Consider the following 16268-nt stretch of genomic DNA (forward strand, 5'->3'; position numbering starts at 1 on the left):
GCAGACCGGCACATGCCCCTAGTGGTGCAGCTCTCCTTTCCCATGGCAGATGCCAGGCAGCCCAGCTCAACTGTGCCAGCTCCTGCCTCCCACCTTCACTGCTTTCCCACTTGCAGTCAGGGCTCCTCCAGCTGCCTGATCTTAAGCTGCCTGTCTGCAAGGAGCAGTGCATGGAGCTGGGGCTGCGATCTTGTCAGATTGCCTTCCAGGGAAAGGTGGAGAGAAAGGCCACTGCTGACAGATCCTGGGCTGGGCAATGAGACAGCCAGACCAAAATGTTGAGCTGTTGTCAGCAGAAAATGTCAAACTTGTGCAAAAATGCTCCTCTCCATGGCATCCCAATTTTTAAATCAGATTCCACAGCCTCGGAATCCTGGAGGCTGGAGAGGCTAAGCAAGATCAACACTTTAACTCACTCTTCTCAGAGCTGCTTCAAAGTCCTCCATGCCAGCATTTACAGCCAACGTGCAGATGAACATTTACAGGATTAGCTTTGCAAGTTTTAGCTGGGGTTAGTAGCTTTCTTTTTTTATGAAAGCTGGGTGTTTTACCATAACTACACAAGGATGTAAGAACTCACTAGGATTTTTTAAATACTCCAAAGTAAAGCTAGTAGTTGTGGAGTGCAGTTCCTCGTAAGGTGCTTCCAAATAGTAAAACCAGATTGGACATGGCTGAGTTTCATACCTGCAGCTTATTTTCTCCACAGGTTTTCTCTGTGTCACTTCAGGTTTGTTGACCACATTACATTTTATGTAAAGAATACCCAAGCTCTCTACATGGACATTATTAAGTGGGAGACCGGGGGGAATGGGCACCTGTCAAAGCAGGTGTCAAAGCCCTGTGAGCTCCAAGATCCCCTGTTTTGATCACAGACAGTAACCACTGAAGTACTGATGCCAACAGAGTTGTTTTCAAGCTGTTTGGCAAGAAAGTGACAGAATTCACCACTGAAATGCAGGAGAAGCACTTCTTTCACTGCCTGAGGATGGGATGCTGTCTTAACACTCCCTCCTATGTGCCCAGCGCCCAGCACGCAGCTGCTGCCGCTGCCACCGTCCTTGTCACCAGCTGGGTGCTGTGGCGAGAGCTTCCCCTGCCCACGGGAGAGTGTGGAGCCGTTGTGCTCAGAATAGCTGCACAGAGAAAAAGTTTTCTGACTTGCTACAGAGGATGGATTGGTGGGTGGGGGGAAAATGCTGTAATAATACAAAACATCTCAAAAAATGACCCTGCTGTTTCAATGGTCAGGGATACCATGAATAGTCAGTGCAATTGTTTATGCTTTTACAAAAAGACTTGCAGAAGAAGGTGAAAGAAGAGCTTATCACATGTTGCATGGATGACTTCTCCCATCTCTCTTCAGAGAATTGCTTCACCCATATGAGAATAATTATCTGCATTGCTGTGGGCTTGGTCACCAGAGATCTTCCGTTTTGTTCTGTGTTTCTGAGTAATCTGGCTTTCCAACTCCTCACTGTTTCCCATGCTTCTTCCTTGGTTTTCAGCATTGCCATAACCAGTGGGCTGACTCTCTAACCCAGACGTGGGTGACATGATAGAAAGGCAGGTCTTTTCCGTTGCTAGTAAGACTTTTCACTGCATAAACCTTCATGATATTTTTCCGCATAAATGATGTATAAGGTAGAAACCTGGACTTTGAATACAACAAAACGAAGCACAACTTCTAGCCCTGTCAGTAACCCTCTTTGCCAGTACTTAGGAGTTTGGGAGCAGCTAAACTTGAAGTTTCCATTCTTCTCTAGAGTTAATGAAAGAAATGTCATGAGTCTTGTATCAGGGAGATGTGTGGGTAAAAGTTAATATACGAATCCTGTTAAAACGTGCTCTTAAGGTCTGAATACTACAGCGTTATTAACCATTGACCCAACTCTACTCTCTCATTGCTGTTTCGCTGTGGTGGAGCACCATGTCTCTCAATTGCAGTGGCATCACATTCTGGGACAGTGACCCATGGGCACTGGAGCAGCCCCCACAGGGTCTGTGCAAACGAGTTACTGCCTACAGCAAGCTGACACCGCTTTGCACCTCAATAAGAGCCTTCCCATGGGGTTTAACATGCTTTCATTTCTGTGAGAACTTGCAGCTCTATTTGAGTTTCTTAACTTTCCTGCTTTTCTGCCTGCAGTTAGACTCTGATAAAGTATTTGTTAGGGTGTAAATATAGGCAAACCTGAAGTTTTTAAGTGCCTACCTTGATTCAAAACAAACAAATCTTTTAATGTTGTAGGCGTAATAATTTTTTAGGGTTTGGGATAGGGCTTTGCTTTCCCAACACAGGTAGGGATCAGTGCTGGGTTGTGTTCCTTCAGGCAGCTGTCGGAGATGCTTCTCCCTGAGGCAGGCCATGAAGGACAGGACAGGTCTCCCAGGCAGAACTGAAATGCCATAATGCTTATAAATTGGTTTTGCCACTGTGGTGATACATTCATTAGAAATACATTGTTAATTAGCATGAACAGATTTGCTGGAGTTGCACTACATTTTGATGTTGAATGTTTGTAGTTTTTCAAAAGGGAAGCTTCTTAACTCTCATCAGCAGCAGGACCCTCTTCTCCTGCAGAAAGCCTGATGCAGGCAGTGGGTACATGGCCCAGCATGACCTCTGCGCTTAGGGAGGGCTCAGCAAAGGCTGCAGGCTGGTGATGTGCTGGGGCTTCGGCTACGCAACTTGGCTGTCAGTGTTACAATGAGTTCCCAGTGAGCTCATGGAAAGATTACTGGACAGGGAGACAACATGCTGCCATCTCGCCTAGACATCGAGGCTGGTAGAGGAGCTACCAGCCTCTGATGGCAGGTGTGTTAACTCTGAAACCTAACGATGGCTCACCAGTGCTAGGTCTGATGGCTGTGGTCATTCGGAGCAAAAGCAAAGCAGTGACCCAGCGCTGGAGTGGAGACGAGAGCTTGCGGGATTCGGGTGATGTGGCTGCCAGCAGCAGTGTGGTGGCAGGGGCCAGGACAGGTGCCAGCTAGCAGCGGCAGTGGTCATGACATGCTGCCTCACAGTGTCCTCTTTACCCCACAGCTCCGTGGCACGGCGGGGAGGCTTCCAGGTCTGCCCGTCCTTCGTTGGCCACGGCATTGGGTCGTACTTTCACGGGCACCCCGAGGTGTGGCACCACGGTAAGCAGGACCCGCCCTCCCCCCGCGCTGGCTCCGTCGCCGGCGAGAAAAGGACGCTGCGAAGCTGGCGGGCAGCCCTGGCCTCGCTTTCTGAGCGTCGCTTGTGTATTTTTGAGGACGAATCGCTCGTTTAACGGAGTCGTTGGGGCAGCTGGGCCCCGCGGGCCTCTTTCCCCGCCCCGCTCCGGGAGGCAGCCGCTGTGTGCCGCGTCCCCGAACCCCGATACCCCCGCATCCCGCCCGAACCAGGCCGGCAAAGCTTGTCAGGGGGCAAAGAAGAGCCGCTGCTGAAACGTTAAAGCCCTCGGACCCAGCCAGGAAGGAGCCGCCGTCGGGGCGGTCCCGCTGCGGCCGGGGTGGGATCACTTTCCGCGGGTGCTCCAGTTCATAGCGGGAACCGGCGGGCATGGTACCTGCGAGCCAAAAAGGGGCTTAAACCGAGTGCTGGTTGCGTTTACTCGAAAGAAAAAAAAAAAAAAAAGAAAAAGAAAAAAAAGCCTCAACAGCCATAAACGCGGTTTTTATTTTCTTTTGTAGCCAATGACAGTGATTTGTTAATGGAAGAAGGAATGGCGTTCACAATAGGTTAGTAACTCTCTGCTATGGTTTTCTTTCAAAATGCACACACAGAGTAGCACAGATCCGTACCATTTCTATATTGGGATATAGAAATATGCATGCAGATACGGGGATATCGGCGACACTGACCCCTTGGGAAGCAGATTAAAATATCTTTGAAAAAAAAGAAAAAAAAACGCATTTAGGGACCAATGGGGTGAAATAGCTTCCAAATTATAAGATTTGGAAAGTGAAATGTTTATTATAAATCTTATTAAATGACATATTTTATGCACCTTTTTGCAAGGCGGGGACTCAGCCGACATACTTGGGCTGTGGAGGATGAGCACGGTGCGATGGTGTCCCCAAAACCGCGGTTCACCAACGAGCTGCCTGGTGGCTCTGATGTCATTCGCTGCTGCCAGAGCTGCTGTTGGGGCTCAGGGACTGCGGTGCTGGGAACCAGTGAGAGCCTCGCCCCGCAGCCGGGATGTGCCACATACCAATCATGGAGATGCAGGGGGAAAAGCCCTCTGTCTCACTGTGGGACTAAATGGCGCAGCAATTAGAGGGAAACAAGAAAATTGGTGTTTTGCTGATTTAATGAACATTTTAAGCGTGTTTAAAAAAAAAAAATCAAATATTTAAAACTATCTGCTGTTTGTAAGCGTGGTTCGTGCTTTAGTTATTATCCACGGGGTCTTAATTAATGCTTGATTAAAATTCCCTGCTTTTACAAAAGAGGAATGGGCAACTTCCTACCTTGGTATTTCATCTTCCTCGTTAGTTCACATTTTAGTGTTGCAAGAGAGTGCGAGTCCAGGGAGGACAGGACCTGTGTGGAAGGGGAGCTACCGGCTGGGACACCCCCCCCTTTCTTGCTTGCTTCACAGTGCATACAGGAGTGCAGCTAACTGTAGAAAACATTTTGGTTTTCTTGTTGCAGAGCCAATAATAATGGAAGGATCCCCTGAATTTAAAATTCTGAAGGATAAATGGACTGCAATTTCTGTAGACAATAAAAGGTGCCTGATTTTATTTTGGGTTTTGTTTTGTTTTGTTTTGTTTTGTTTTCCAATGCCATAGAACTGAGCCCTGACAGGAAAGAAAAAAAAGGGTGAGTTTTACGGGTGTGGTGGATGCGTTTGCCCCCTAATAACTGCTAAATGTGCATTTATTTCAGATCAGCACAGTTTGAACATACCATTGTGATTACCTCAGAGGGAGCAGAAATCCTCTCTAAACTGGTGGAAGAAGCCTAAAGATGGAGCAAGGAGTGGAGGAAAGCACTGTGCTTCTGTGATTTCCAGTTTCACTCGGGACAGAGAAAAGGTTTCTGTAATTTCTGTGGGGAATAGGTGCTGCATAAGTCGCTTCAGGGGACAGAAAAAGCAGCTTGAGAGGTCAGCTCTGGACATAGTCTTTTGTATGTGTTACCTGGTGAGTATTTAATAAAAATCCCTTGGCTTGTTTGTGAACATGGAAGCAGCCATGCACGGCACACAAGTGCAAAGGGGGTTATTTGGGGTGAGGAGCAGAAAGCCGGTCCCATCTCTTTCAAATCCTCTATGGGACAAACTCATATGGGATGACGCAGTCTCGGTGCAGCTGAGAGGACAGAGGAACATCACCTTTTCCCTTTATAGCTGAGCTATGGAGTCAATTCGTCTTCAGTGCGATTAGCACAGGCTGTAACTTCTGCTAGGATGGAAAAAAGTTTCCCGAGGCTGGAAGGCAGAGGCAGCCCCCTCTTCCCTCACAGGCATGCCAGCAGCTCTCCCCCTTCCTGCCTCGGCTAATTTCTCTTTGCACAGCACAAAAAGTTATTAAAGATGAGATGCAAAGCGCGCTTCTCTGGAGATCAATAATTGCCCTGCTTGAAGAATTAGCCGGCTTGGGGTAATCACTGCTCTGCGGTGCCCACGGTAGTTAAGGGAGAGGCACTCCGCAGTTTAAGCATTTAACAGAAACGGGGGAGTTTGCCGTCAAGGGGATGAGCCCGCCTCCTGCCCGGACTTTGGGGCTGATGGTCCTCAGGAGCTGTGCATCTCGTTCGGCCCCGCGCTGGCAGCCGTCCCGTCCCGGGCCAGACGGGCTGGCAAGTTTCATTTGCAATTAGCCCGTTGCTGACTGCCCCGGCGGGCCGGCCGAGTCTGGCCTAGGTACTTGAAAGCTACCGGAGCAGGACTGGTCCTGTGAAACGCGGGGTAGCCTTGAAGATACGCAAGTGACATCCAGAAGTGCCCCAGAACCGCGGCAACAGCGGTGCGGTTTTGGTACAAATAATTTGCCCCTAATTGTAGGCAGATGCGGTCCTGTGCTGAGGGCTGGCTGCGCTTGCTGGCAGCCGGGCCTGCCCAGCACCGGCTCCCTCAGCGGTTCAGCGTAGAAGTAAGCCGCCTTCTTACAGCTTTACTCTGCTGTTTGTTTTCACTTGAGTACATCGAGCTGTCAGCTCTAATAGTTTCTAACAGCATCTTTTCAAAAAGCAGGACCCCCCCCCAGAAGAGGGCTAACACCGCGGGGCAGCCGCTCAGCTCCATCCTCCCCGAGAGGAGCTTGGAAGGCCTTAAAACCTGTAAAAACAAGTGAGGCAGCCGACAGGTTTACAAATACAGAGAGGTTAAATAGGGCGCTGCGGCCGCGGGAGGCGAGGGACGCCCAGCACTGCCCGGGGCGGGGGGATATATTTTATTGCCTGACATCCCCCGCCCGGCCGCGCTGCCCCATCCGAGGGCCGCTGGGGCAGCCGGGGTCCCTCGCGTCCCGGGGACATACCAGGAACGCGTCCCGGCGAGTTCGGCCTCGCCGGGAGCCCCTGGGTGGCACAGCTGGTGCTAAACTGCTCCCGTCCCCTGCCCCTCCGCCGGGCCGCCTCCGCCTCCCGTCCCGCGATTACCGCGGCGCGGGGTGAGGCAGCCAGGGACAGGGAACCCTCCCGCAGCCCGGTGAAAGGGAGCTGCTGACTCCCGGTAGACGCTGTTTGCTCTGAAGTCCCCCCGGTAACTCTGATGGGGTTGCAGGTTTTATCGGCCGCTGCGGAGCGGTGGTGGCCAGGCGCAGGCGTTGATGGCTCACGTTTGTAATCCTAATTACGACCGAGGTGAAAGAGATACCTCGGCTGTGAGGGGTCAGCCAACACCTCGCACAAGCCCATCGCACAGGACGTGTTGCGGAGCAAGCAGGATGAGAGCATCGACGGGGCGCTCGCCCCCACGGTGTCTGGGTGTCCCGTGGCCGCGGCCCCTCCGCGCCCGCCGAAGGCGCGCTGCCCGGGACCGGCGTTGCATGGAGCGGCCGCGGCGTGTCCGCTCCGCAGGAAGGCTGTGAGCAGAGCCGCGCCGTCCGGTCTGCGGGGTTTTGGCGGGGTCGACGGGACTGTGGTTCGCCCCGGGGTTGCCTGCGCCCGGCCAACCCGAGGAGGTGTCGGAAGACCCGGCGAGCACGGAGCAGCCTCCCCTCCCCGCAGCCGCCGGGCTCGAGTCCAGCGAAGGTGCTGGAGCTGCCGGTGCGCCCCGACCCATCCTCGGACCCGCTTCGGGTGGTCACTTACATCGCCAGGGGGGCAGAGCCGGCTGCCGGAGGAGTTCTTGCGGGGGCACACCGCCACTGCCCCTTCCCGCGCCAAGACGCGGCGATTTTGTGAAAATGAACTTTGCGCATCAGGAGAAAAAAAAAAAAAAGAGTGTGGAGGAAGAGGAAGTAAAAGAGGCGTTAGGAAATGGACAATTAAAACCGACAGAGCCACTAATGAAATAATTGAAAAAATGAAAAAAACAAAACAAAACAAAACAGGCCAAGAGCAGAGAGGCTCGCTCTTGTCAGCTGGCACCGGTTGCTTCAGGGACCGTCGCTGCCCGGCGGGGCCGAGCACCGTGCGGACGCTGCCCGGTGCTCCAGACCCGATGCCAGGGGTGCCAGCGGGAAAGACGAGTCGGCTCTAATACCTCTAGCGACAGCAGCGCTGCGATTTGTTTTGAATGTTCACTTTTACTAGTGTTCTCTCTTTGCCAAAATCCGCTTGATTACATAGATGTGGTGCCGCGATAACTGCGCACCCTAGACAGCCTAGGTGTAACCGGGAAAGTTCAGCCCAGGCCAGATCAAATCCCAGGCTGTTTAATGCTGAAAGGCTGCATGTTGCTATTAGTGTTAAATATATGGCTAATTATGCGTATGAAAATTAAACATCAGTGTTATGCTAATGGGGCCGCCTTCAGCTGTGGATCAGAGCACTTGAGACTAGCATTTAATCAAATGAATCAGTAACTAATACATCTGCACGTGTGAACTTTCACAAGATCATTTTCCTGTTACAGTCACACCGCTGAATTATGAAAGAAATAATTATCAACACTTTCTAATTATCTAACAAAGTAATTTGGGATTCATCGTGGGCTTTCTGGGGAGGATCTCCTAAGTCCCACCTCATTTACCGATCACGCACGCGGAAGTTTTCATTTTAGGCTCAAGTGCGCTGTTTGGCCCGTTCAGGGGGATTGTTGTTTCGCTGGCTTTCGGGTGTTTGTTTTTTTTTTTTTTTTTTTAGCTTTTAAGAACAATAACGTCAATAACGAGGCGACGCGCTCCGGAGGTGCGGGCGGCACGGGGACCCTCGCGCCACAGCGGAGAGCCCCTGCGCGCCCGCGGAGTGTTCGCCGCCGGCGGGCGGGGGACGCCCGCTTTGTCTGCGGGTCCCGCCGCCGTCTGCCGGAGCGAGGTGCGGAGCAGGACACCCCAGCAGCCGCCCGGGCCCGCGGAACGCGGCTGCCGTCCCCTCCGCGCCGCCGCACGGCGAGGGGCGGAAGAGAAGGGAAAAGGAGGCACGCTGCCTCCTGCCGTGCCGCGGCTCGGCGACCTCCGTGGCCGGCGGCGGGAGCAGACGGCCCGGGGTGGGAGCGGGGGCTCCAGGCAGCTCCTCGCCCGGGACTGGCCGGGGAGTGGTGCCGGAGAGCCGGCGGAGCGGAGGCCCTGAGAGGTGCCGCCGGTGCCGTCGGGGCGTGCGGCCGGCGCTCGGGGACGCGCGGCGCTGCCGGTCCGGCTCTCCGCGCTCACCGGGGTCCGGGCGAGCCCCGAGCTCCTTGGACCAATCCAAAGCGATTATGCAAGACGGCGAACCAATCAGCTCCGCCAGCTTATGAATATTCATAGACTTGGCTGAGTCAAAGCTTTTAGGCGAGTTTGTGTAGATCTACAGCATCATGCTTAGACTTTTCAAAGAGACAAACTCCATTTTCTTATGAATGGAAAGTGAAAAACCCTGTTCCGCTTAAATTGGGTTCTTTCCTGTCCTGAGAAACACAACAGACCCCAAAAAGGCAAGCTGAAGAGAGAACACACACACAGACCAAGCGACAAGAAATGACCATGACTACCATGCCAGAGAGTCTAAATAGCCCCGTCTCAGGGAAGGCTGTCTTTATGGAGTTTGGGCCGCCCAGCCAGCAAATGTCTCCTTCTCCCATGTCCCACGGACACTATTCCATGCACTGTTTACACTCCGCGGGCCACTCTCAGCCTGACAGCTCGTACAGCACAGCTTCGTCCTTCTCCCGACCGCTGGGCTACCCCTATGTGAACTCGGTCAGCAGCCACTCGACCAACCCCTACATCAGTTCAGTGCAGTCCTACCCCAACAGCTCCAGCCTGACTCAGACCCGGTTAGAGGAGACAGGTAGGTGCACTCGGCTTTGGGGTGGGAGGGGGAGGGAAGGCAAGAAGGGAGGGAGGGTGCTTGTATTAAAAAAAAAATAATCTATTGGGGGGTGAAAATTAAATTAAATTACAAAATATTAGTCAGGAGAGGCTGAGTATCACAGGGGAGCAGTCCACAGAGCACACAATGCCCGGCTGGAAGAGAAATCAACCCAGATGTGCACGTATTAGTCTTCGTAATTATTTATTGCGTAGCGCTATAAACAATGTATGCAATTAAGGGTAATTAAACCTAAACTGCAGCCTGTAAAAATAGCAAACTTTCTCTGGGAAGAAGCCTGGGCTGCCATAATCGCCCGGAGCCTTTGTTAGCGTTACTCGAGCTTCACTTTTCTTCCTTCTCATTATTGTTATTGTTGTTGTTGCTGCTGTTATTTTTACTAGTGCTGCTGCTGTTGCTGTTACTGTTATTATTACTATCGCTGCTATTATTATTATTTATTCTGCATCGTTTGTGGTTTGTAGGGGCCGAATCGGAGAAAAGCACTGTGGTAGAAGGAGGGGAAGTTCGCTTTAATGGGAAAGGGAAAAAAATCCGCAAACCCAGGACTATTTATTCCAGTTTGCAGCTGCAGGCTTTGAACAGGAGGTTTCAGCAAACTCAATACCTGGCTCTCCCCGAAAGAGCCGAGCTCGCAGCGTCTCTGGGACTCACCCAGACTCAGGTACAGCTCTGACTGGGCCGGCCCCTCTCCCGTGTCCTTTCCCTGTCCCCACCGTCGGCGTGGGAGACCCCACGCGTGATGCAGATGGGTCACGGTCGCGGGCAACGAGGCGGGCGGGGGGGTGGTTCGCCGGGTGCTTTGGCAGAATAAAATGGCAATGGGCACAGCAGCCACGGACGGATAAGGGGAAGAAGCTAGAGGGGCGCTGGGCGCGGGGGTGCGTCATACCACGAGGGTACCTTAGCCCGTACCGGGATGCTGAGCCCTGCCCCGTTCTCGTTTGCAGGTGAAGATTTGGTTTCAGAATAAGCGCTCCAAGTTCAAGAAGCTGATGAAGCAAGGAGGGGCCGCCTTGGAGAGCAGCGCCTTGACCAACGGTAGGGCTCTCTCGGGCAGCTCGCCACCGGTGCCCCCGGTGTGGAATACCACCTCTGCCTCCGGTAAGGCCTCGTCGGGGACCCCGGGCACCTACATCCCCAGCTACACGTCATGGTATCCTTCGGCCCACCAAGAAGCTATGCAGCAGCCGCAGCTGATGTGATTATAAACCCGTTTTCCCCTGCCGCAAGCACTACCGGTCCCGAAAATAATTTAAATTATTGCGGAAAAAAAAAAAAAAAAGAAAAATAAAAGGAAAGGGGGGTGGGGGAAGAAAGAAAGCAAGAAAGAAAGAAAGAAAGGAGGAAAAAAAAACCCAAACAACAAAAGACAAAATATGGGGAAGAGAGAGAGGCAAAACCACAAAAGAAACCCAAACAAACAAACAGGAGGTCTCTTGCCCACCCAGCCATTAGGACGCTGCACTGCAGCGCGGTGCAGGAGAGCACAGATGTGATGCGGGCCGGTTCCCAGCGCTGACAGCTGACGGAGTGGCCCCGAGCACCGCACAACAGCCTGGGAGCAGAGCGAGCGCCGGCCGCGGCTTTGTGGGACAATCAGAAAAAGATGTTGGGGGGAGGGAAGCCCTCTCCTCTGTCCTGTCTGTCTGTCTGTGTCTGTTGAAATGTAGGTCATTTATTTACTACCCCGATCTGACGGTCTCTTCAATTGCAAGGGGGAAGGAAGCCGTACCATTTCCAGAGCTTCTTTCCCTCGACATTTTCTGTACCTTTCACTTTCCATCTGTACATTTTTTTTGTTGTTGTTAAAAGGGGAAGACAGGGGTTTTATTTATTAACTTAAATTACCACTATGAGAATACTAGAAAGAAACGGACAATCCGGCTTGCTGAGTGCACTGCTCGGACGCACAGATTACTTTAAACAAAACCACACACGATGTGTGTGTGTGTCCCCCGCCCCGCCCCAGCTCCCAAATAAATCACCACAAGAGAAGGATGCGATTTTTAACTTTTACAATAACTTTTATACTTCACTGGTGTGGAGAGGTTTGGTCCGAACGATTTGCATTTCTCGTGTATTTAACAATTGAAATAAATGCACATTGTTCGGTACTCTGAAGTGGAATCGCAGCAGCTGCCGCGCGCTTTGCCGAGGTGAAGCAAAGCGCAGAGGATGGATCGAGAGTCCCGAGGGCGGCGGAGGCGGCGGGGGGGAACCCGCCGGGCGGGCGGATGCACCCGCGCAGCGCCGCGGAGCCCCGACGAGGCTTCCTTGCGGAAAGCCGGCCCGAAGTCCAAATGCACAAACCGACGTGCAGGAGCTACTCGCTGTACATATTTTATTCTTTATTATTATTATTATTGTTCTGTAAACATGTTGCACAAATTTAGCTTTTTTTAATTATAATTATAATTATAATTATTATTATTATTATTTCCGTTCTGTTTCGTGTGGCTGTAAAACATGATGCTTTGTGTACTGAGATCTTGACATTTTACTTGTGAAACTCGGAAGATGTGATAAACTGAGCTCGGCTGTGTTTAGTGTTCTATATGTCAAAATTTAGTTTTATATTGAGAATGTTAACTTATTGCTTTGTATCTGGGGAAGGAGGAAAAAAAACAAAACCAACCAACCAAACAAAACACCACCACCACACAAATCTTTGTACATAAGTTATAAAGTTTCTTTGAGACAGTAAAATTATGGTTTGGAAAAGAAACACGCGTGTTCCCTGTATCGCAGCGCGGCCGGGAGCGGGGCTCGGGCCGTGCTTCGTGCTACGCGGCGGGATGGCTGCGGCCGTAAGCGGGAGGCGAGGCGGGGAGCAGGGGAGCGGTGTTTCCCGGGGCGTGTAGCCGGTCCCCGGGTGCGCCCGGGGGGGACCTGGCCAGGCGGCGGCGGACGCCGAGATGGACCGCGGGACGGTCCGCGGAGGGATGCCCCGGGGGCACTCGGGACCAGCTCCTGGGTCGGGAGGGGGATCGAGCGGCCCGGGACAGCCCCGTTCCCCGACCCGACAGCCAGTCCAGAGCCCTGGGACGCGCATCCCCTCGGCGCTGAGCCTTCCTGGTGCCGCCCCGGCTTTCCCGGTAGCAGGTCTGGCTGTGCCCGCTCCCCGGGGTGGCTCTGCGCCGACCACAGCCCGCAGCAGCTCCCGCAGAGCGGAGGGGAGCCCGAAGCGGCCGGGTTCGGTTGGCTGACCGTGCGCGGCTCTGCGCGCAGGTTCCCCGGGGGGAGCGGGTGTCCCGCCCCGCTGGGTCAGTGCTCACGCTCCCGGACATACGCACCCCCTCCCCAGTGCGAGGGGCCGGCGCGCAGCCGGTGGGCGGCAGCGCAGCATCCGTCCGGGCGCACGACGCGGGTGTCTGCGGCGGCGCACCCAGGGCGGCCCGCCGGGGTGCTGGATCCGGCCTGGAAAATACTTCCCAGCTCTATATTTCCCTCGATGCCACGGCCCGAGCCCGGTCCCGAGCAGCCTGAACCCCCGAGCGGAGCGGGACCGGCGCAGCTCCGGCGGCGGCTGCAGCCGGAGGCCAAACGCTTTTGACCGGACAGGAATGGGGTGGTCAAGCAGCTTGGAGCGCTTTAAAGACGTATTAGCTTCTCCTAATTCAATAACGTCTTGCTAACCGTTCAAATAGAGAAATTATTAGTTTTATCTCAGCGAGGCGGTCTTGAGTTAGAGTCTATTATAATGCTACATTTGAAAATGTTAATCTCAATACAGGCCTAATTAATTCTGCCTTGTTGCTGACAAGTAGTTCATCAAATATCTGATTCGAAGATTTTCATAATGAGGATATTAATTAAACTATGAATAATCCAAAGGTGCTTATATTGAAACAATACCTCATTACAATGATTAAGTCCTGATTTCGAATATTATACCTTTAACAATTGTCACCCCGCAAAACACAACCTTATGGATGAGTCTGTAAATGGCAAAATGTAATTTTGGGATATATTTTTTCCTTGTTGGGGAAAAAAAAAAAAAGTGCCCCTCATTTTCAAACACTTCTGAAATAGGTTACACACAGCTTAATGATGATCAAAATGACTCTTTTCTGCAAAAAAAGACCCCAAAGTGCGCGTACAGCTGCAAACCCAAGAGGGTCAGCATCATTTCACTGTATTCTCTTCTTGATTACAAGCCGAGCCCATCAAACACAACATAATTACAGTAATTTCAGGTTTATTTATTCTAATGCAGTTTCCCCATCTCTCTGGTAATTATGAGCAATTTTTTCGCCCAGGGAATCTTTTTGCATTAACAAAAGAGATAACGCACTGAAAGCCAAATTTGCTGTGCATTGAGAAAAGCGAAGAAAAAAAAAATAAAATAGGTGCGAGCTGCCATCTCTGCAATTCTCCTATATTGGAGCTCTGCAAATTGCTTGCAGGTGTATGGAGCAGAGCTGTCAATAGGAAGGGGCTTCCAAATTAGCAAATGCACAATGTTGAAGTAATGAAGACAGACTTAGCAAAATTGCCAAACAACAGATACCTCTTTAATATCTTCCACCCAAAAAGAAAAATGAAAAAAAAATCCCTTTGGAGTGTCCCTGCGAACCCCCTTGAATGACTGGGGATGTTGTACATGTGTCAATCTAATTGCGGAGCACAGAGCGGCCCCTGAAACTAGAAAAATAATCAAATATCAGAGCCCAAGCCCCTTTGCATTCGGAATTTGCTCCCTTCGTTTGACAGAGCGGGATAAGAAATCATCGCCGCCCGCTCCGTTCGCCCTGCCGCCGGCCGCCGGACCAGCTCCCGCTCCCGCCACCGCCGCCGTTCTCACGCCGGTGACAAAGTGCCATGTCCGCCCCCCCGCGCCGGTGCCCTGCCCTCCCGGCTCCCGGCTGGGAACCGGGCAGTAACGCTCCCCTTCACAAGGAACCGAAAACACACACCGCGAAAACAACCTCCAAAAAGGAGCGCTCCCCGGCGCCGAGAGTCCCCGGCCCCGCGGAAGCCCCGGGCGGCGAGTGCCCTCGCTCCGCCCCGGCGCCGCTCTGCCCGCGCACCGCTCCGCGGCTCGGCTGCTCGCCGCATCCCCGCCGCCCGGCCCGGCGCCCCGCTCCCTTCCCTCGCCCTGGCGCCGGCGGCGGGAAGTTTTGCGGGGAGATGGAGCCGGCGGAGCCGCTGCCGGCGCTTCCCCTCCCGCGGCCCGCCCGGGGAGTCCGTCCACATCGCGCCCCGTGCACTCACCTACCCCCGCGAAAAGGAGCCTGTGCCGCCACCCTTACCTTCCACCTCAGTCCCTCAGGCTCTGGACACAAGTATTTGCTTTACAACAAACCAAAGGACCGAACGCGGCTTTTTGCTGCGAAAGTTACAGGAGCGAAGGAGTGTGGAAGAGAGGGAGAGGATCGGGGAGGGAGAAGGAAAAAAAAAAAAAAAAGAGCCGAGCACAATAATAATATCCTGAGAGTGCAAATGTGGATTGAGATCCCCCAGAGATGCACATGCCTCTGAGCGCAGCAGCCTTTTTGCAGCTCTGCTCTTGCAGAATATGACTGAAATTTTCTGCTATATAGCCTCTGTCTTTATAGCTGATGAAAAAAATTGCAGATTATTAGCATAAATGTTTACTCTTCATTACGCTGATGACATTGTGCACTCGAGATCTTGGTAATCTTTGGGAAAATTATGAGTAATTTTTAAAAATTTTAAAGCAGCAGCAGTTACCATGCAATTCAGGCTAATTCTGCGTAGGCTCCGAACGGATATAATTATCGAGGAGTCAAGATGTTATGCTAAAAACTATGCATTGATATTCCCATTTATTATGTACATACAACTTTGACAATGTTGATGCTTGAAATAGCAGGAAATTGTCTTGCGCAAAAATTACAGTCCATATTAGGACATGTGAAATTGCGAAGAATTATATAGTAATTGCAGGCTTTCAGATGGGAGAGCCAGAATGCTCAAACTAGTGCAAATGTGGATAAAATTACAGATCAGAGCAAAAATTAGGGAAAAAAGGGGCCTGGGATTTTTCAAGTTGGCTATAGGATTCCGGAAGTGTCTAATGCCACATGATTGCTGCAGCTTTAGGGGAGACATTCATGCCTCAAATAACTCCTTTTGCCAGAGCCGCTTTAATTGAATTTCTCGTGCTTTTTCTTTTCACCGGGGCAAATGAGTAAATTGCCTACCCACGGCACAAGCCTGGCCGGCCCCGCCCGTGCGCTGGGCAGGCAGAGGGTGCCACTCGCCCGGAGCGGCTGCCAGGCCGGCCCCCCCGGACCGGGCTGGCTGCGGAGCCGTCACTTACCCCGGCCGCCCCCCGCCCGGGCCGGGCCCGACGGGGGAGCCGTCGGCGCTGGGGCGCGGAGCGAAATCAGCTAAGCCATGTCCCCCCTCCAAGCCCTTCCGGAGTGCTGGGGGAGCAGGGGCAGTTCTCGCCTCGGGACTGCCCCCCTCCTCGAGGCTTTCCCGGCCCCGGGCGGTGAGCCCCGCGTGGCTGCCGCCTTGTCCGGGGGCACATGGTTCACAGCGGTGTCTGCCCCGTCCTACCGGACAGGAAAAGAGCATGAGGAAACAGATTACAAACATATGTATACGTGTGCATCTACGGTGCGGGCGGCGGTGCAGCGAGCCTATGCATCCGCTAGCCTTCGCGTTCTCCAGCACAGTGTGAACAGCATCCAACCCGTACGAGCAGCTGCGGCGATGCTGCAGGGGTGAATCACGAACACCCCCCCCCCCCCCCCCCAGGTGCGAGTAGCCCAGGGAGAGCTGCTGCTAGCAGGCAACAAATAAGTACGAATAAATAAATAATAAAATAATAAATAACTATATAGGAGAAGGAAGGCGCGGAGGGCGGAGGGCC

At 52.7% G+C, this 16268-nt stretch overlaps 2 protein-coding genes and 1 long non-coding RNA gene across 8 annotated transcripts in view; 2 read left to right on the forward strand and 1 right to left on the reverse strand.

Annotated features, from left to right (window-relative positions):
* Positions 1–5183, forward strand: part of METAP1D (methionyl aminopeptidase type 1D, mitochondrial) — a 46986-nt gene extending 41803 nt beyond the window's left edge. For 5 of the 6 annotated variants that reach the window (XM_065068756.1, XM_065068755.1, XM_065068752.1 and 2 more), the window contains 4 exons: positions 3050–3147; positions 3685–3732; positions 4652–4730; positions 4889–5183. In XM_065068756.1, coding sequence (XP_064924828.1) covers positions 3050–3147; positions 3685–3732; positions 4652–4730; positions 4889–4967 — 304 coding nt within the window. In that variant the 3' untranslated portion in view covers positions 4968–5183. The remainder of the gene's footprint in view (positions 1–3049; positions 3148–3684; positions 3733–4651; positions 4731–4888) is intronic. The other variant, XM_065068754.1, reaches the window with a different exon arrangement.
* Positions 3649–4254, reverse strand: LOC135579857 (uncharacterized). Its single transcript, XR_010473679.1, has 2 exons — positions 4002–4254; positions 3649–3879 (listed from the first exon to the last, which is right to left on the reverse strand). It is a non-coding gene; the product is annotated as an uncharacterized LOC135579857 (long non-coding RNA).
* Positions 5184–8878: 3695 nt separating the features above from the next.
* DLX1 (distal-less homeobox 1) lies at positions 8879–10792 on the forward strand. The gene is made up of 3 exons (XM_013367591.3): positions 8879–9379; positions 9886–10085; positions 10372–10792. Exons 1-3 carry the CDS (start codon positions 9067–9069, stop codon positions 10624–10626), a joined length of 768 nt encoding a protein of 255 aa, XP_013223045.2. The 5' UTR covers positions 8879–9066; the 3' UTR covers positions 10627–10792.
* Positions 10793–16268: the final 5476 nt, after the last annotated feature.

This window comes from Columba livia, chromosome 7 (genome assembly GCF_036013475.1).
Source record: "Columba livia isolate bColLiv1 breed racing homer chromosome 7, bColLiv1.pat.W.v2, whole genome shotgun sequence".
NCBI classification, from domain to species: domain Eukaryota; kingdom Metazoa; phylum Chordata; class Aves; order Columbiformes; family Columbidae; genus Columba; species Columba livia.